Source organism: Chondrus crispus, genomic scaffold (genome assembly GCF_000350225.1).
Source record: "Chondrus crispus Stackhouse genomic scaffold, scaffold_471, whole genome shotgun sequence".
Lineage (NCBI taxonomy): Eukaryota > Rhodophyta > Florideophyceae > Gigartinales > Gigartinaceae > Chondrus > Chondrus crispus.
Window position 1 is genome coordinate 32518 of NW_005179370.1, and position 20834 is coordinate 53351.

Below are 20834 nucleotides of genomic sequence, written 5' to 3' on the forward strand. Positions count from 1 at the left end.
TTGACCATCCTGGGCCGCCATCACTGATGTCAAAAGCGTTCTTCTCGCCCATCGTCGAAAATTTGTGCCTGGAAGAAATCCCGTTGACTCAAACATGACGCTTCAACTGCTTCAGCTCTGGGTTTCCATTTCTTCCAGGAATCGTGACATTATACACCACCTCGACAACGACCTAATTGCGGTCCGAGATGAGCGTGGCGAAAAACTTCGCGTTTCCAGTAAACGATTGGGTACTCGACCCTACGGGGGCGGGCAGGACATGTGAAGGCGGAACGGCACATATATCTGTGAGACTGATGCAGAGGGCGACCCGGCGATGGCCATGCTTAAAGGAGGCTAATTTATTGCAGTCCACGGGTAGCAATAGTCTGCAGTCTAGCACTTTAGTCATTGAGCGTTCCCCGTAATGTGTGCAGTCGTTCTCGCTAGGTCAACCTGTGAGGATGAGGCGTCCCGTACGAAATCCCTGACGCGATCCCTTGCGACTGGACTTTCGCGTACAGTGTTGGAGAAGTCTTCTACGTATATCGCGTGGCCGGTGAGGGGGACGCCCAGACCTCCACGCAAGAGCGCCTTGGCGCTCCAAATTCTGATCGAGCGCCCATTGGCCGGACGCAATCCAAATCGGTCCAATTCAACTCTACGAAAGGGCACCACGGCGCCCCAGCTTCTGGTCGCGCGCTCACTGGTCGGGCGCCCTCCAAATTCAAGGACACTGCTCTGCAGGCTTCAAGCCCCTCTCAGTCAGACTTCACGGCCTCCGCAGATTGCGAGAGCTCGTCTGGGTCTGAACGGTCTTCACCATCAGCCGAAGAAAGAGGCGGACCTCCGGAATCCCCAAAGTCGCTGACCTCCTCGGGGTTCCTGAGTACGTCGGAAGCCACACAGCCTTCCTTCAGGCCGGGCTCTGAGGCCTCCAGCTCCAGCCCAGCCCCTCCCTCACTAGACCCTCGACCTCCTCCAACCTCCTCCCGTACGCCGGGCTCCGCGGGCCGAAACGCTCTGAAACGAAGTTCACACTTAGCCCGCGGTTCCGAAGTCCTGCGCAGCGCGAAACGCACTATCGCCTCGAACCGCCACGCGACACTCCGCCGACAGGCGGACGACTATCACAAGAAACTGGAACACTATGTGTCGACCCTCCGGTCCACATTGATTGAAGCGGGAATTACGGTCCCTCCGCGGCCTCTTCCCCTCTCTACTCACTCCAAGCCCTATCGTGCACGGGCTCTCTTCCCAGAAACCCGTGTGGCAGGCGCTCCGGCGCGGGCTCCGACCACAGCTGGTAGGTCGAAGAAGGCGGGGGTTCTGTCCCCCAACCTAGCAGCCTCACGGACGAGGGCTCCGACCACCCCTGGGAAGAAGGCGGGGGTTCTGTCCCCCAACTTAGCAGCCTCAGGGACGAGGCCTCAGACCATCCCTGGGAAGAAGGTGGCGCGGGCTCCGACCACCACCTTAGCAACAGGAGAGACGAGGGCTCCGACCATCTCTCCGAAGGAACCGACGCGGGTTACGACCACCGGTCCAGAAGAAACTACCGAGGCTGTGGCTCCGTCCACCACCTCGAAGGGGTTGGCGCGGGCTCCGACCACCAACCCAGAGGCCCCTATACCTCCCCCTCTCCGCCAACGTCGCCTGTCGTGGGCTGAGGTGGCGAAGAAGCCGGCCGCTACGGCACTACCGGCTTCGCTTCAGACCCGTCTACAACAGACCCGTCTGGCGCTGAAGGCTTTCTCAAGCCCCAGCAAACAGCCAATTCCTGAGGCAGTCTACGTCGGCGGCGTCGCGCGGGGGCCCATTGGGGCCCTGCGCACAGCACGTCTTCTGTCGCTACCAAAGTGGGCGATTATTGGGATCTCCTTCATAGGCAATACGGCCCTGGAGATCCTTTGCCACAAGCAACTCGTCGACCGCCTCATCGCGACAATGAAGTTGCTAATGTTTCGATACTTGGAACAATACAACCCTCGGGGAACTCTACGGACCACTAGGTCCAACGAACAGGCAACTACCCACCGACGTTCTTGTCACCGTCGATGGACATGGTGTGCGGAGAACTCTCGTTCCCCCACGGCTACTACATGGTACCAGACCAACGCCAAGACCCTCGAAACCTTGGATCCTACCCTCGCACCCGATCCCTCAGATTCCGACTCGGACTCGGGCTCCGAGACGAACGCGGACCGAGCCCAGAGTGGTAGAAAGGAACCGGGTCCCGCTCCGACCCGGGCAGCCCCAGCTCCATCTACTGCTAAACCACCAGCTCTGCGCCCAGCCTCTGGAACATCAGGGGCTGGACCACTGCAAAGACCCCAGCGGTCCTCTCCCTCACAAAGGCAGCATCGATTACCTGCCTAACGGAGATCTGGCAACCCCGGTCTCTCGGCCTCCCAGACGGGGTCGTGATTTACTCTGCTCACGGTCATCGCCCGGTAGGAGCTCGCCGCCAAGCTGGTGGAGTCTGTATGCTTTTCACTAGCCCAGACTTCACCGAAACGGCCAATATCACCCACCTGCACTTTCAACTACTTGCGGGTCGGTACCGGGGCCTCACGCTTATTGGGGCGTATCTCCAACCAAGGGCCCCAGAAGCTGAGGTCCACAAGCTGTTGTTCCACATGACACGCCTAGCCCGCGGGAAGACCCTCATCATGGGAGAATTCAACGCGCGTCACCGGCTATGGGATACCTATACCACAAAACAAGGCCGACTCTTGTCGCAATGGGCCTTTCAGCTGAACTTCACAGTTGCCACCCCTGTGAAAGCCACTTGGTACCCTCTACGACATGGTTCCAGTACGGTGGACCTGTTCCTTGGGCGCGGCATATCCTTTGGCACACCGCAGCTGACGCAGGGCCACTGGGCCACTCTCTCGGACCATCGGCCCATATCTGTCCTCGTCTACCCGGAAGCCCCACCACGCCTCTCTAAGGCGGTCCCCTTCTCTATACTCGCCAACCTGGATATCCGAAAAAAGGTCCGGGCCTCCTATCTGCAACGGCTTCCAGGCTGCAGCAGCAACCTCTCTGCCTGTGCTACTCCGGAATCTCTGGAATATGAAACCACCAAGCTAGCCAAAACGTTCCTCGAACCTTGGTTGGCACACTTCGCCCAGAAACCAGCACGCTTCCGCCCTGGTTGGACCTATGCGACGGACCGTTTGACAAAGCTACGCTCTAAACTACTCCAAGCTCCGCTAACCCCGGACTCTAAGGCGGAAAACCACAAGTTGGATAAAGCCATCCGGAGGAAGGTTCGCAAGAGACGCCGCGAGCTGCGAACCCGCCATCTGGACACGGTGAACGAAGGTCCACTGACCCACACAGTGGATGTCATGACTGCAATCAAGAAACTCCGCAACGACCCGCGGACAATAGAAGCGCTGGACCCGGACGTGTTTACTCAGTTTATCCAGTCCCGCCAACCCTCGCTGGACACTAGCCCTCGTCCCACGACCTTTGAGTTACCTCCTCACTTCGAGAGCAAACTTCGGTCTGCAATTGTCCAGATGGCCCGCAACAAGGCCCCAGGTGCGGACTGGATCTCCGCCGAAATGCTCTAGCTGGACGTCCCTAGGGCGGCAAATTCCATTGCAGCCCTCTGGTCGCAGGTTGGCCAACTGGCCTACGCCCCCAAGCTCCTTCCATCGGGACTGGTCGTTCCGCTATTCAAAAAAGGAGAAGCAAGTGATCCTCTAAACTATAGACCGATCACGCTTCTATTGGTCATCCGGAAGGCCATTTCCAAGGCAATTGGGTTGATCTTTATTGTAGCAAATAGCTCTCACTCTAGGCAACTCGGGTTCCTCTCTGGCTCTAACACGGAAATGGCTATCGCAATGGCATCCGAATCCCTCCGCAGTGGCTTTAACTGTGGTGCGGTCTTGGACCTCAAATCTGCATACGATTTGGTCCTTCGCGACCGCCTGCTACAGTTATGCAGAAAAAGATTGGATCCGACAATGTGTGCCATGATCCAAGCACTCCTACACCGAACGGCGATCAAAACACAGGGACAAATTGGCACAGTCACAGCCAATGTGGTCTTGGGCGTGCCTCAAGGGGACACCTTCAGTCCATGGCTCTTCAACCTATTCCTAGACCCCCTCTTACTACAACTGAACGCATATGTGGAAACGCGGGTGATTGGGTTCGCAGACAATGTTCTAGGATTAACGCGATCATGGCCAGGTATGGTCCGACTGCACATGTTGGGTCGCCTCCCGGGGGCTCCTCGACTGCTCGTACTCTTCAAGGTCATGGAACTGTACTTGAGTCTCCGTCCTTATGCCTATTCGAAGGCTCGCGTGGCTCTCTAAAAATTGGCGGGCTCTCTGATGCGTCTTTACGCTATCGCGGAGTCGCCCCACGACTGGGCGACCTACCGCCACCGAGAGGAGGATGATAGTCTGGTCTTCTGATCCGCTTCCTTTGAGGAAGGCTTCTCCCCAAGGGACTTCCCCGTGCTGCCGGAGGCGGTGCGGGAATCCCTTCCGTCTTTAGGAGTGCACGTGTTGCGTCCGTTTTTTTGAAGCATTTTGGCTTCGCCTATTCCCACCCCGGCCCCCCACCCCACGCGGAGATAGTACACAGCGTAAATGGGCGTGGGCCATAAGTAACGCGTTCATGGCCGAGGTTCACATCAACAGGCGCGTAATTTTTCAGCCCATCGGGGTCCTCGCGTTCCCTGGGAGGGTCGCCTCCGACCTTCCCGTCGTGCCACTGCATCCACTGGAGACGAATTCCAAACACAAGATGTAGAGCTTCGCGTCCGTGTTGTCCCTCATGCACTGTGCTTGTCAGGTGCCGGAGCAAACGCGGTGCCCTTGAACCGATTACACCGCAAGCGAGCAGAGCATTTTCCTACTCTACGATATGCGATCAGATGCATTCGTGGCGAGGCCGCCCCTACCCTTGCGTTCGGCGGCGTCCGCGCGGAGAGGGCCGGAGTAGGGTCCGTTTGTCGAGAGGCCCAGCGTAAACGGCACTGCGACGTGGACAGAGATGTCCCGGTCTTCAGGCCGTCGCATGCTACCAATTTCTCGTCTCCGGGTACATCCGGTGTATCCCCTCACCTCACGTCGGGGAGTAACCCACCCGTAATGAAATGACTTTTATGCGGTGCCGCGTTGTCCAGATGAAAATAAACGTATTTCCAACTTTACTTTCGGAAAATGGGAGCAATCCGTCCTCTAAACGTTACAATAAACTTTTGAATCCTAGTTTTCATTAATAAAACCAAATCTGAGATAATATTGTAGGAGGTTGCTTCATATGTCATCACTGACTGATCACCATGCTTGTGCGTAGGAAATATATGGATTCTGTTCGCAGATCCTGCGAATAGTGTGCGAATCCATCGGGGACATCCATACTGTATTAAACTTTGCATCATTAAATATGACATCCTTCCAATCAGAAAGTGGCCAAGTGGCGTATTCTTTGGCCCACTCATACCTTAGCCCTTTTGATCCTCCGTTATTGCCGAATCACATTTCATTTTCATATACATCAGATGACCACTAGAGGACAGAAGCTACTGGACACGACCAACAGAAACGGACAGTTTCAGTGTAGTATGAAAAATCCTAGCATTTTATGGGTGCCCGTTCATTCATGTCTGAAAAGTGCGCGAAGCTGAGTATTTGAAATATATTTCGGCCGACCCAGCTTTTTCGTTCATTTTTGACTTTTTGGCCGGTGAAAACATTGTGGACGGCCGTCTGAGACTTGTCAATGAACTCAGCAACCTTTCGTTCCGGTAACATTTCATGCATTAGACCGAGGATGATCCCTTTTTAATGGTCCGTTAAAGGGGTAGATCTTCCCATAATTGGGATTAATAGTAAAGAAACGGGCATTGAGACAGATGCAGGAACGTGGATGAAACTGTTTTAACGTTGCTATAGGGCGGTTTATATGTTTTCGGGCGCCTAGACACCTTGTCTTCGTTTTTCGGTTCTATACAAATTCCGTGGGAAATAAGTGGCGGGCCAAGAGAAGGGGGACACTCACCCGTTTAAGTTCGTGAACTTGTCCTGAAAGAGGGCTCATTTCGATCTGATTAGTAGTATTAAATGTCCACGACGATGCCGGGTTCTGTAGCGCAAAGCCTTAGTACTGTGGAGAAAAATTCTGGGCCATAAACTTATTTCGGGGAGTGTAGAACGATGTCTCTTCTTCTTATCAATAGTGCGAACAGATTTCATATCTCAATGAGATTTCATGAGTGGAACTTGAGACATATTACGTGAGAGACATTACCCGAGACAGATCCTGAACGCATACCTAAATATCATATTACGGGTTAGAGATATAAACCAATGTACAATCCTCAAGCATCATTATTTCACATCTCTGTGTCGTCAGAGATGCCTCCGAGCGCGCGCGGTCTCGCTCGCCGGTACAATCCGGTGAGTGGCGTGGACTGCGCGACGGGCGGGCGAGATGGAGAATTGGGGGGATTGGAATCGCGTCTGTGTCGCGCCAAGGCTGTAGCAACCAGAACCACTTGCGGCTAGTTTTACTTGTTGAATTCCCTGTGCCTCCTCCCTTTCACATTACATCTACCGCCGTCTCTATATGGGGCGTCAACCCACTGGCAAGCACTAATTGCTTTCGAGGAGGCGTCCTAATCCAATTATTAACATTAGATCTACCGTCGTCGGCCACGGTGACGTATAAAAAGCAGCACTCCCCCAATTTTGGCGAGTTGATGCCACATAAAATCCCAGACGCCGCCATTCGAGCTCCAACTTCTTTGCAGTGCCCTACGTCTCCCTCTTTCCTTCGCTTATACAATCTCCCTTTCCTCGCGACCTGGAGAACATTCCGACAAAACCCCGCCCGCAGTCCAAAATGCACGGTTCACACAGTACCACGTCCGGGCTCAGCGACATAAGCAGCGCAAGCGGTGCCTCTACCACACCCTCGCATACCTCAAGCGTCCACTCTACCAGTAATGCCTCACCAACCTGCGTTGGAGGCTCACTTCAAACCATGCCTAACTATCGCAATGGGAAAATGGGCAGACGGGAGTTAATGCGCGAGGAGCCTTCCACAGAGAATGATGCGTGGGCAATCAAGGCCGTAGCAATCGGTGACGGTTCTACGGACTCGAGAGGGGGCATGATGATACGCAGGAACTTCTATGGGTCTGCAAAATCATCGGGTCGCCACGAAAATTAATATGCAATCGACTCCGGGACACCTGATGTGAGAAAGTTTGGCAGGGCTAAAATTCGCCTTAACACTCGAGTTATCGCCAAGAATGGATCATCAGCACCCTTCTGCGTGGTCCCGGCTGAAAGCCGAACGAGGAATCACAACTCGAAGCTACGTAAGGATGTTGTTTCTGAGGCAATTCGTTCCTATTGGGTACGAAACCAAGGGATTGCCGTTCTTATTGGTGGGCCATGAGCGCAAGGTGAAAGCAAATCTCTGCAGAAATTCCTGACGTGGGAGCAAGACTTAATTTTCATGCGCTATAATGATGGAAGTTGCGTTCGTGCCGCCCTTGTAAACGCTATTGGATGCTTGGTCGGCCGTGATGCAGCGTCGATAGCAATGGAAATCCAGAAGGAGGATGACACGCATTACAAAAACCTGAAACCTCTTTGTCATGTGGTGCATCGTATTAAGCATTTAAATTTTGTGAAGCCAACTAAGGGGATGCTTGGAGATGCTTCCTCAGACAAATTTGGGAAGGCCTTCGACCATCTAGGCAACCTGACGAAAGCGGTATGGATTGTACGACTTTGCCAGGCGGGCGTAGTTGATCATTGCATCACCATCGATGCCAACGGTGGTCGCATCCTTGATAGCTTCGAAACATGTGCTATTTTTCTCAACATTAAATCCTTGATGCTGTGCGGCGGTGACAAAACGAACAAGTTACATGTAGCGGAGGTGCGCCAGGTTGTGCACAATCATCAATAAGTAAACGTAAGGCTCTAGTTGCGAACAATCCATTGCCCCGCTTGAACAATTGGTTCCCCATTAGAGAGTATTCTGCGCAAAACGGCCTGAGAAATTGCCTTTGTAGGTCAATCCGCAACGTTATCGGAGCTGCGGACGAACCCAATATTCGATATAGTCTTGTGTCGGAAACCTTCCCGAGCAGCTGCGATGTATAACATCATTCGCTTTTCAGATGTCCTTGACCCTTTGGAGATGACGTCAAATAGACTCTCACTGTTCGTGAAGGGTTGGACGGGCACAGGTAGCCCGAAAATTGTCTTGAGTTCGTCTACGAGCGTAACTGCGATGTCGAATACGTCACTGAAAGCAATGAATTCGCCAGCCATCACGGAGCGCGTGACGCGCTTCGACTTGTTGAACGACCTTCCCATGCGAATCGCCTAGGCAGCAGAAATGTCCCAACGTGACGTAAAATCATCGTTGTTGGCAAATGATGCGTCAGAGAATCCTACTATTCGTAGTGAGTCTTAGTCGAGCTTTGGGATAGCCAAAGAAAAACGATGGGTGACAGCATACTTCACGGCTTCGTTGAGCCTCTTTGTCAGCAACCTCTGGTTCTCCAGGAATTTGTCTTCTGTCACTTCTGCAAGTTGTGATATTTCAGGCATGCAGTCCGGTCGTGTGTGTGAGAGCCAAGCGAGCTGTAGTGCAATGCGCCTGTCAGGCCGGAACCAGGGTCCAACGGTCCAGCGACAACACAACCAACTAACAACCACCAACAAGAGTTGCGGACGGCACAGCCCTACGGAGTGTCCGATTCTCCCTTTCCCTTTAAGTGGGTTTGCGGCCCACAGTAGCTCAAGTCCCTGACAGGGGGGGCAAAAGAAAGAGGCCCATCTCGGGACGAATGGTGGTAGAGTCTTGTACAGGCAGTTGCTCGGCGAGTTCGGGGCGGTGATTAGGAAGCCGTGCCCGATGGGTCGTAAAGCCAATGCTCGCGGAGCGCCTGTTACACCTTATACCCTTGATAAGGTCTTCGACGGGGGGGTCGCAACGCAGCCCGACGGGAATTAGCAAACACGTAGCAGCGCTACACCTCCGTACTGCCCGATGGCAAAGTACCGACACCGGAACGGTTGCAACCTGTATCCGATGGAACCAACACTGTGCTGTATACACAACAGGACCTTCGAGGGAAACATCGTTGCAACAGCCTCCATCGGTGGACGTAAACAAGTAGCAGCGCTACACCCACGTGTCGCCCGATGGCCAAGACACCTACACCAGTCCGGTCGCAACCAAAGCTGATGGCACCAACAACAAACAAAAGAACCAACACAAGAGCCCGATGACTCCAGTCGTCACAATGCGGATCGCAATCAGGCACTGTGGAACCAACACATGTTAAGGGAATAGAAATAGAGATAGAAATAGAAAAGGATAGGTGAAATAAAGGAAAAGGAAAGGGAACCCCCGAGCGCAAAGGATAACGTAATCTGTGGTAAAAGGGGGCGTCTTGGGAAAGACGGACTTCGACCAAGGCGATATTCAACTCTGGCAACTGGGGTTACCTTTACTGACTTGGTGGTCAAAGGGCTAAGGTATATATCGCCCCGCCGGAGCCACTACAGTAGCTCGCGGCGCTAGATCCTAGATCTAATCTAGTGTCAGCAAAATTAATGCCAACTAATTAACTAAATAAAATAAAAAATTAAAAAATTAAAACTGTGCAGTTATTCACACGTGTGTCTCCCAACCCGGACTACTTTTCATATCCAAATATTTTCCTTTCTTTTCACCCGCCTTTTCAGGTCCGGATTGCACTACACGAGCTTCATTCGCATTGACCTGAATCTTGAAAAGTTTGAATCCAGTGACAGCTCCTCGAGCTCGCGCAGGTACACATGCTGGTCCATTTGCATGGAACCGTCTTTGGACCTTGTGAGCGCAAAACCTGTGAAATTGCAGGGTGGAGGAATATTTTTTGCCATATCAAACTTCTCTGTGGTTCTCTGAGCTTATTTCCTGAAGTGCTTATCGCCTGCCCTGATGAGTTCATCAACAGAGCCACCGCTCAGACCATGAATCACTCCATCCGTATCAAGCTTGTACAAAGCGGATCCGATCAGAAGGCTGACATTTTAAGGTCCTCGCGATGGTGTCTGTCAAAGTTTTGTGCCATAGGCCCCCAGATTCCCAAAGACCATAGAGTGAATTGGGCAACTAGAGACATTGTGACGGGTCGAGCTCAAATTCTTCCACTGGGTTCTTGATGAAAGTTTCCTTAGATAGAGGTTCAAATGACTGTAGGTATGCTTGTCCAACATCAGACGTCCAAACATCGAAGTCGAAAATGGCAGCGATCGTTAGTAAAAGTCTGACCGATTGTGGCTGCAGAGTTGTAGCGCTGTGCACCATCTTGTTCTTTTCTCGGTCGCGATGGCCGCCGACAACATAGCGTGCCTTAAACTTGATCTCGTCGTCCTCAGTAGACTTTATCGCCAAGACAAATCGACCAGGCAACACGTTGGCATTCGGCGGAATATCTTCCGTGACAATAATTTTAAATGTTCCGCGATCAAGAAGATTACGGATCTCAGCATTCTTGGCCTATCTTATCTCCAGACATAAAGCTCATGGACTGTCGTTGGTGATGATTTTAGTGATGTGAATTCCGTTTACGGAGCTGCCGTAAGCTCGGAGCGGGCCTAGTGACTCTGTCAAAAAGCCATGTGCAAGAACTTCTGGCGCAAGGTTGGGCTTCACCTGGGCGACGTTAAAGGGACATGCAGTACCAATCTTGACGTCGCGCACGAACACCAGCTTCTTCTCTTCGTCCGACTCAACCACATCGAAAGGGCCTACCCATTCTCCAATTCTGTTGCTGATGAGTTTCTCCCTCCAAACTAGGACCTTGTCTCCGTGGTTGTATCGCTGATCCGCCGCGCTCGCGACGGCATATCTTAACGCATGGTTTATAAGGACCTTTGCCGTGAATTTTCCCATTTCCATGCGATCGGTTTGCGCAACAAGAGAACGATCTGCAAGTGTGTTTCGTTTCTCTGGGGTTTGGGAACGCGTGCTTACTCTCGGATACTCACCGAGCACAAGGGCGGATGGCAGAAGGCCCTCTGAACCAAGAGTGTCATTATTGCCTTTACAGAGCAGCCAAGTGCCAGGGTCGGCTCGGTGCTGGGGCGGTGAGACATAATCTTTCGGTAAGTGTGCCTCAGCGGTTGATGGTACCTCTCTCCTAGACCCAAGCTCGAATGTGCTTTCACACCAGTCCTTTCTACCTCTACGTTGCCTAGTGCCGCTAGGTAAACGAACACTGTTCGTGTACCTAGCGGCACTGGCCTGGCAGGCCACCAAAAGCAGAGCCTTGGTCCACCACCGTGCGATTTGGTAATCTAGTGTAGATCGTCACCCAAATTTCCAATAGTGTCCGCCATACTGTCTTAGTGGAAACGTCGAGGAGGAATCGTGCAGCGATGAACTTCGTCCCCTCATCGACAATGTGGAGGACAGGCTTACCTCCAATGTACATTACGTCCAATAGAATGCGTTCATTGAACCTCACATGCCCTGCTCCAAATGCCACTCGAAAACGAGTGGGGGCAGTGTGGATGCGTTTGTAAGGGTCACATCTCTTCGAAATGTCCTGAAGAGTGGGAAGGGTCCCTGATGTCGCTTCTTCGGTTCTTGCTCGCTTTAGTAGGTTGAACAAATTCTCGGCGGAGGGTTGAAAGAAGTTTCGATGCAGCCTGACGAGTTGAGACCATGCAAAGAAGAGGTCGAGGTTGACCTTATTAGCACGTAGATGTGGTTACTGGCCGAGCGTGACATGGGGATATACCATTTATCGATATACACTTGTTCTCTACCGGACCCATTTACGGTAACGCGTTTAGAGAGACGGTTAGCCACCGCGTCGGGAGTAAGTGATTCGCGGTCGACGACATTCATTCCCAGGAGTGCTGGAATATCAGCATTTACAACGTCCAAAGTGACCACAACTGGTTTCACTTCAGGTAGAGTGTCGAACTGCAAGGTAACTTGACCCAATGAGTCAGATTACCTTTTCTGCAAAACGAAATCGGTTATGATCTTTCTTTCGGATCGTGAAGTGCATTCTCAGCTCTTTGGAAATTTACGCAAGTTCCTTCCTCTCAATCACAAACTTTGGGGCTCCGATATCGACGCAAAAGCCGAGAGGACGGCGCAACCTCGTTTCACTGTCCAGATGCGTGATTGAGACATTCGTGCAATGGATCTTGCCAACGAGGGATTTGCGCTTCGGGCAGGCTGTTCGATGAGCACCTGCCCATCTGGAAGGGCTACGAAGGCGAGGCAGTATACCTCGCCGCCTCTCCAAAAATCTTCTCCATGCACCGGAGGCTTACCATCATTTATCCCAACAATGGCTGAGAGATGATGTGTAAACCATTCTTGATCGGCTTGCTCGATGACATCTTGGTCGGTGCTGACGTTTCCTCCGTCAACGAGAGAGTCGAAAACTTTCAGTTCCCCAAAGCAAACTTCATTTTCCGAGTTATCATCATTCTTCTCTTCGGGAGCACTAGGTATAGCCTCAAGAACTTGAGTAATGACCCCCTCCATACCTAAAACAAGGTCCGAGATGATATGGACTGAAGATTAGCTGTTCTTGAAACAATGAACAACATGGTTGCGGATTGCCCCAGGCGCACATCGGTACCTAGGGCTCCATTGAGCACCACATTTGTGGCACTCATTTCGCTTACGGCTTTCCTCGAATGAGCGACTGTGGGGTCTGTCGGAACGGCCTTGACGTTCATTTTAAGAGTGTTCATGCTTTTGCACGTGACGAGGGTTGCGACCATTCCGCTGGTGGAGCGTGTCCATTTCTGCCATCCTTATCCCAGTAGTGAGGAGGCTTATGTCATTTTCTACTTGTATATCTTCGCGAAGCGCGGTCACAAAGCCATTGAAAGTGTAGTTACAGGACACGACACTACGAACTGCAGCATCTGACCACTTGTATCCAAGTACGGCCTTGCGTAGACACTCGATTTTATTTCCCTCTGTTCGAGCATGAGGAGGGGATTGTGGGGAAAGATCCTCGAGGTGATTGACCAACCTTTTCAGACCAGTTGACAGGGACGATATTTCATGTTCAGCCATAAATTTGCCAAGGCGTGGAGTATCGAGCGTCCCCTTGATCTGGTGTTTGCGGGCATCCCTGTTGTATTCTTTGATCATCATCGACATCATATCTTCAAAAGACATGCTGTCGTTTGCATTGAGGAAGAAGAATGTGCGAGCAGGTCCCTCAGAGAACGGAATATTTTGTCAATATACTTGAGGCTCAAGTATATTGACAAAATATTCCGTTCTCTGCTGATTGCTCAGCTTGTGTTGGCGAGAACAAATTCTGTCATCCCGTATAAACATCTCGATTGACTCATCGATGTCACCAGTGAACCTCCTACTCTTAAAGTATTGATGGACGTAACTCGACTTCCGTACGTCGTCACCGTGTGATTCTTGTGAGCCAAAGATAGGAGCCTGGGAATGAAGTGCAAGAGGCGTCGCGGCGTGAGTATCTTGAACTACTTCGGTTTGAGGTCGTTCCTCGTGGATTGATCCGTTGGAAAGAAACGGGGGCTGGTTTCCTTGCGGCGGATTTGCTGCAGAGCGAGGGCTTTGATCTGCAGACACCAAATTGGTTTCCAGAATTCGAGCTCCGTCACCAGCAGAGTTATTTGAAACTGCCGATTGAATACGCACAAGGTGTCTAGATGGCTTGTGCCTGTCAACAACGTAATTTGTGGCTTCTTTGTCACAACCAAGCGTGTGTGCTAGCCAAAGCATTGTATGGATGCTGATGTTTCTCTTGTCTCTGTCGGAGAGGTTGAGTGACTCCTCGAACTCCTCATTGATATCGTGGCAGCCGGAGTAGGATGCCGTGTCATAGAGTGTAGCAGGGGCGAACAACAGTTGCTCAAAGAAGTCTGCTGTGAACACCTCAGTAGCCGGGGAAGCGGGTCCTGCATCAGGGCGAGTACATCTTCAGCTGGAGGCATCGTATTGGAAGCTGCTCCCTCGTTCCCTAGCCGGGAAACATTTCCAGAATCGATCGAGCTGCACCGACAAGTTGTTGCGATATAGCATTCTTGACGGGCATGATGCCGATCTTTCGGAGAAGCTTGGCATGACGGGAGCTCGATTGAGAGCGAGTAACTCCGGAGGGAGGCATGTTGGTCTTCAGGTACTAGCCAGCTGCCGAACGGTTAAGGCATGGTGCAGCAACGTAAAATGCGAAGGAGTCAGGATGCTTCTGAAAGTACTGGACCGAAAGCGCTCAGGAGATATTCACTGAAATCTGGATTGTCGTCAGAGGTGCTTTCGAGCGCGCGCGGTCTCGCTCGCCGGTACAATCCGGTGAGTGGCGTGGACTGCGCGACGGGCGGGCGAGATGGAGAATTGGGGGGATTAGAATCGCGTCTGTGTCGTGCCAAAGCCGTAGCAACCAGAACCACTTCCGGCTAGTTTTACTTGTTGAATTCCCTGTGCCTCTTCCCTTTCACATTACATCTACCGCCGTCTCTATATGGGGCGTCAACCCACTGGCAAGCACTAATTGCTTTCGACGTGGCGCCCTAATCCAATTATTAACATTAGATCTACCGTCGTCGGCCACGGGGACGGATACGAAGCAACACTCTGCGACTAATACGAGTCACAAGAACCAGTGTATCGTCGACAAACATCCAGTTCAAATCCCCTCGAAATGAAAGTGACGAACTGTACCCTTCCCCAGAGGCTATATTCTGGCCACCGAAGAGAAAATAAAAATACATTAAGACAAGAAAGATCGATTTTCGAACACATATCTGATGGACAGATAGACTCCTCGCCCAGAGCTGATCCGAACGATATCAACATTTATTCCAAATGATCAACTACTTGGGTACCAAACTCCCGTTCCCAACTCATGGTGCTGACCACCATTTTCAACCAAAAACCGGTCAATAATGGCCACTTTTTGTCATCTCCATCACCCATTGCGCTCGGTTGCCTTCACCAATAGTTCAAGAATGAGGCCTGCTGCGAATTGGGTAACACGCACAGACCTTTTCTTGGCTCTCGAACCTCCATTACGCCGTGCTGCAGTTTCCAAACCAATTCTTTGTCGCACTGTTCCCGATACAGCCCTAACCAACCGTGCGATAACTTCTTTGTCACTCGCGGCTCTTTTCTCGGAGTCTAACTTAGCGTGTTTGTTATGCGCCCCTTTTTCCTGTTGGCGGAGGCGCTTCGCTGCTTTCTCACGCTGTTTTGGGCTTTCTTTTACTCTTTTTCAAGACGTTTTTGCTGGGCCTTCTCCACCGCCTGTCTTTTCTTCATCTTTTCTTCTGCCCCTTTTTTTGTAACGTCTCCCGCAACGTTACGCACTCTGCAGGGGCACGGGGCGCATGCAGGACCATCGGCAGGTTGGCACTGGCAGCAGGAAGAGAGCTGTGACTGCTTCGCGCAAACAAAACAATGCTGATGAATGTTTCCGCGTTTTTAAGAATACAAGACATGGTTTGTATTGCAACCGAGGGATCACACGATTTAAAAAAGGCTCCCGTAGTTTGACGAAGGTTTGTGCATTACTCCTACGCTTCATGACACTCCCTACACGCGATGCAACCCCGGCTTCCAAGAAGGCAACCCATTTATAGCGAGCATAATTTCGCAACCCATCTATGTTGCCGTGGAAGCGCTGCGAAAATTTCATTTTGAAACGGATACAGACCTGTTTCTGCAGAGCTCTTGGTTATTTCCGTTGCTGTTATTTGTTCATGTGCATGTACTGCGAATGCCAAGTTGAAATTAACTTTGTGCGTATCAATGTCACTTTTCATCACATCTACATCTCTCAATTCCCGCATTGCAGTATTAAACCGTTTATTGACCGCTTGGTCGCACGGGTGCAGGAAATGGGAGGTATTGGCAGGTGCGATTACCGCTTCAATATTATTGCGTCGGCATTCCTCAATCCATCCTGTTCCATTGCGTTATTCATGGCCGTCAAATGTCAAGAGTACGGACTGACTTGTTACAATTCTTTGAAAGTGTTTACTGATGTGCGTGATAAATGCCTGGAAAATGTTCATCTCCATGGCCATTTTCAGTCACTTTTATGACACCTTCTTCATCTGGAATTCACCCAGGTACAGCGTACCGTACCCATACTCCCGAATCCGCTTCCCTGCTACTATGAAGAAAAGAGGTGTTTTAACTCGCTGACGGATACACAAATAACGGATGTGATGTGATTTTGGGATGCTTTGTTTGTAGTGCATGCTACAAATCCCCCGTGATTGCTGTCTGAAGATGTGAAGACCTTCTCACGTTTTACATACGTGTCGTCAACAGCTGTCTCTTCTAGGTTCCAAATATGGTTTGGATTCTTTAGCATCTCTGGGTTTTTCTTACCGACATTGTTGATAATGTCAAGAAATGGTTGGACGTGTACCACGCTTTCAGCATCCTGTTTGGCTCTCTTTGTTCTCTTGTGCGCGAAACATGAGATCACGATGTCTTGACCTGAAAGATCGAAGAGCCTCGTCACTGAGAATCCCATTTTCATATCCCTTCCTCCCATCTGCCGCAATTTTCGCCATCATACATCGCGGCGAACAGTACCCAACTGCAGCTCCACGAGAGGCAACAAAATTTAGCCTCTGTACCACAATCTGCTCCTCTTCTGGTCACAATACAGTAGTCCTGCCAGCTTTAGTATATGGAGAAATCAGTTTATCAATTGCTCCATAGTTGTTGTTTTGCAAAAAAATGCAAAGTTCATTAACAACTGTCCTAGGTACGTTGGCCAAGGTCGCAATGTCGCGATTACTCAAAGCCTTCTTGGTTGTTCTTCCCTTGCCTCCTCTGCTCTTCAAAAGTGTGAGAGCTTTAGTCCGATTTTGAAATCGTTTTGTCAGTTTTTTGATGCTGTCGACTCATTGAGAGGGGCATGATGGCCTCACTGTGAGTTAGACGGGGTGTTGCGAGGTAGAAGACTCTTCCGATGGCTCACAGAGTGAACAAAATGAGCAATGAGACAGGGAGAAAAGAGGATTTGCGGTCTGCCATTTTGGCGGTAAACTACTGTATGGGTGGCCAAAATTAAACAGCTGGCCAGTGAATAAGCCTTTGGGGAAGGGTACTTTGGGGAAGGGTACTGAACGAAGCAGGCCGCATCACACAGTGCCAGCTGCCACAAGTTGCCTGGACAGCGCGGCGAGGAAAGTCGAGGTTGTACGGTAGATGGGCCGGGGGGCGTAGGCGGGCTTTGTAGACGCTGCGTACCCTCAATGCCCATTGCTGGCGACGGCCTGGTGGGTGAATCGACGGCCGGAGGAGCTTGTAGAGATGCGCGTCTGCACGCTCTTTCGCACCGAGAAAAAGAGCAGCAACAACTGTTGAATTATCGCGACGAGAACACAAAAACGAAAATAAGCAGCGAAACTCAAAAATTTGAAGCAAAACACCAAACACCCGAATCTTCAACCGCTGCTCCCGAAGCCACCCTTCGTGGCTTCGACTCGGACGACCTCATCTTCCCTCCTCCCTCCTTACCCGCTTCCCCCTCATTCCCCCCTCCCCCTCATTCCCCCCTCCCTCGTTCCTCCCTCCCTCCCTCCCTCCTTCCGAACCCTCGTCGCGATCCGATCCCGACCCCTGCTGCCTTCAAAATTAGGACTCCATCTCCTCCCCCGGGATCCACAGCACGGCCTCGACCCAGCTCTCCACGCCGCCGCTGAGGCGGGGAAGCCTCTCCCTGACCGTCTTCCTGACCTGCCGGACGAGCGCCCTGCCGCTGCGGAGCGCCGCCGCCTGCACCTCGTCACACTCCGCCTCCTCGAGTTCGTCGATGTGCATCATACTGGACAACGTATCCCCGCCGGCGGACACCTCCACCAGCCGCGGGTTGCACCTCACGATCGCGCTCGTCAGCCGCTTGAAACGCTCGCCCGTGCTCTCGCCCTGGTCGTGGAACGGCACGCCCAGCCGCGTCAGCCGCGCCCCGAGCACCTCCAGCACGCGCTCCACCTCGCCCACGCCCACCCGCACCGCGCGCAGCTCCAGCTCGCGCAGCCCCGGCACGGCCGCCGCCAGCCGCGCCACCCCGCCGCATGCCGCCGCCGCCGCGTACCGCGGCAGGTAGAATAGCCGCACCGCCTGCGGGTTGCGCACGCTCACAAACCGCATCTTCCGCCACGTCTCGCGCCCACGGTCCCACCGCAACCGCACCGTCTGCAGCCGCCGCAGCTGCCCGCACACGCGCCCCAGCCCCGTCTCCAGCCCCCCCGCCAGCAGCGTCACCTGCATCGTGCGCAGCCGCGTGCACGCCCCCAGCAGCTCCACCTCGTCCGCGCTCGCCACTTGCACGTCCTGCACGCTCGTCACGGCCGCCCCTAGCTGCGCGGCCAGCGTCGCTCCGCCCCGCACCCCGTAGATCTCCACCGAGCACACCCCGCGGAGGTAGTCCACGCAGTCCGCCGGCGGGCTGCGCCGGATCGTCACCCGCCGGATGCTCGCCAGCGACCGCAGGATCGCCCAATACGGGTCGCCCGCGTGCACGCAGCTCGCCGCGTCGAACTTCTCGAGCGCGGGGCAGCTGCGCGCGAGCGAGTGCTGCGTCCCGATGAGGCGCTCGAGGTGGAGCAGCGGGCACTCCGACTCCCAGGGGGCTGAGCAGTGCATGTAGAGCGAGCGCAGCGGGTGCGCGGCCAGCGTGCGTAGCAGCAGGCGCGACGCGTCCATCGGCCACGCCCCGCCCTCTAGCAGCGACACGGTCAGGTCCTGCAGCGCGGCGCCGCGCGCCAGCGCGCGCAGGATGCGCGGGTGGTCGGGGACTTTTGCCGAGCGCAGCGTGGGCGCGGCGAGTAGGCGCAGCACGCCCGTGCGCAGCCGCGTCGGCAGCCGCTCGAACGCGGCCGTGATGGAGAGCTGGCGCAGACCTGCGTGCTGGAACATTGGCAGCCACGGCAGCACCTCGGGCACGTCCGTCGGGGAACGGTGCACGGTGAGTGAGTGCGAGAGCGCGGACATCACCGCCGCCTGCTGCGCGCGCGTCGTCTGCGCGAGGCTCAGCGCTGAGGACGTCCGCCGCCCCTCGCACACGTGCTGCGCTATCAGGTCCCGCACCTCCGCCGGCAGCAGGTCCAGGTACAGCACCTGCGGCCGCCCGGGGCGCCGCGGCCGCGACGAAGACCTCCGCGTCGCGACGGCCATGTGGAGGGGGAGAGCAGTGGAGATAGAGAGAGAAAGAGATGTGGAGGCGAAGGTGGAGGTGAAGGCGGGTGACGGCGGGATGGGTGATTTACCGGCCGGGTGATGGTGGAAAAGTGTGAAATGCGCGGCATTTTCACCGGGAGCCTTGTTGTTGGTGTTCTTTTTTTTTCTTCGCGGCGGTGGAAGCCACTACCCCTCCGATCTCTCATTCAAGGTGCCGTGCCGCTCGCTGCCTTGTCGCGTTCTTCTTGCCGCACGTTCGGCACGCTGGCCATGGCCTTGCTGACCTTTTCGCGCGGGTACTCGAAGTCGACGAGGCTTCCATCCAGGAGCTTGTCGTACGCAGCAAGGTCGAGCAGGCCATGCCCGCACACGGCGAGCAGGATGTTGGTCTCGTCGCCGGTCTCCTTTGCCCTCGCCGCCTCGCGCAGCGTGGCCGCGATGGCGTGCGTGGGCTCGGGCGCGGCGACCACGCCCTCGCACTTTGCAAACAGGCGGCCAGCCTCGAAGCACTCGGTCTGCCCGATGGCCTCTGCCTCGACCACGCCCTCGTGCAGCAGCTGGCTCACCAGCGGCGCCATGCCGTGGAAGCGCAGGCCGCCGGCGTGGATGGCGTCCGGCACGAACGAGTGGCCGAGCGTGTGCATCTTGAGCAGCGGCGTCTGCCCGACGGCGTCGCCAAAGTCGTAGCGGTACTCGCCGCGCGTGAGGCTGGGGCATGCGGCGGGCTCGACGCAGCGCACGGTGGCATCGTGCCCGCCCGCCCACTTTTCGCGCAGGAACGGGAAGCTCAGGCCGGCAAAGTTGCTGCCGCCGCCCGTGCAGCCCAGCAGAACGTCTGGCGACGCGTCGGCCTTGCGCATCTGCAGCAGGGCCTCCTCGCCGATGACGGTCTGGTGGAGCAGGACGTGGTTGAGGACGGAGCCGAGGGCGTACTTGGCACCGGGAACGCGGGCTGCGTCCTCGACGGCCTCTGCGATGGCGATGCCCAGCGAGCCTGGCGTGCGCGGGTCGGCAGCGAGGACGCCGCGGCCGGCGGCGGTGTGCGGCGACGGGCTGGGGCGCACGTCGGCGCCCCAGAGGCGCATGAGGGTGCGGCGGTAGGGCTTTGCGTCGTAGCTGGCGCGGACCTGGTACACGGCGCACGGCAGGTCGAACTGGGTGCAGGCGAAGGCGAGGGCGCTCCCCCACTGGCCCGCGCCGGTCTCCGTGAAGAGGCGGGTGGTGCCGGCGCGGGCGTTGTAGAAGGCCTGTGGCACGGCCGAGTTGGGCTTGTGGCTCCCCGACGGGCTGCCGCCCTCGTACTTGTAGAAGATGCGGGCCGGGGTGTTGAGGGCGCGCTCGAGGCGACGCGCGCGCACCAGCGGGGTCGGGCGCCACAGCTTGTAGATGTCGCGCACTTGGGCGGGGATCGGGACGTAGCGCTCGCGCGTGACCTCCTGCTCGACTAGCGCCGGCGGGAACAGCGACGACAGCGCGGACGCAGGCAGCGGCTGGTGCGTGGCGGGGTCCAACGGAGGCGCGGGCGCGTGCGGCAGGTCGGGGACTATGTTATACCAGTGCGTGGGCAGCTCGGACTCGGAGAGCGTAATTTTGGTCGCGGCGGTCATGGTGAATGGCGGGGGGGGGGGGGGGGGGGGGCCGCA

General features: G+C 54.5%; 3 protein-coding genes; 1 reads left to right on the forward strand and 2 right to left on the reverse strand.

The window, feature by feature from the left end:
* The first annotated feature begins 15653 nt into the window (after positions 1–15653).
* On the forward strand, positions 15654–16301 carry CHC_T00000233001 (hypothetical protein). XM_005719139.1 is given in 3 exon segments: positions 15654–15904; positions 16024–16033; positions 16034–16301. The coding sequence occupies 2 exon segments, from the start codon at positions 15654–15656 to the stop codon at positions 16031–16033; spliced, it is 261 nt and encodes an 86-aa protein (XP_005719196.1). The 3' UTR covers positions 16034–16301.
* Positions 16302–19088: 2787 nt separating this feature from the next.
* CHC_T00000234001 (hypothetical protein) lies at positions 19089–19397 on the reverse strand. Its single transcript, XM_005719140.1, has one exon. The coding sequence runs from the start codon at positions 19395–19397 to the stop codon at positions 19089–19091; it is 309 nt and encodes a 102-aa protein (XP_005719197.1).
* Positions 19398–20798, reverse strand: CHC_T00008401001 (Tryptophan synthase subunit beta). Its single transcript, XM_005719141.1, has one exon. It carries the CDS (start codon positions 20796–20798, stop codon positions 19398–19400), a length of 1401 nt encoding a protein of 466 aa, XP_005719198.1.
* Positions 20799–20834: the final 36 nt, after the last annotated feature.

Coding starts and splice junctions, on each gene's coding strand:
- CHC_T00008401001 (XM_005719141.1), bottom strand. CDS start 20,798: ATGACCGCCGCGACCAAAATTACGCTCTCCGAGTCCGAGCTGCCCACG.
- CHC_T00000233001 (XM_005719139.1), top strand. CDS start 15,654: ATGTTGCCGTGGAAGCGCTGCGAAAATTTCATTTTGAAACGGATACAG.
- CHC_T00000234001 (XM_005719140.1), bottom strand. CDS start 19,397: ATGAGAGATCGGAGGGGTAGTGGCTTCCACCGCCGCGAAGAAAAAAAA.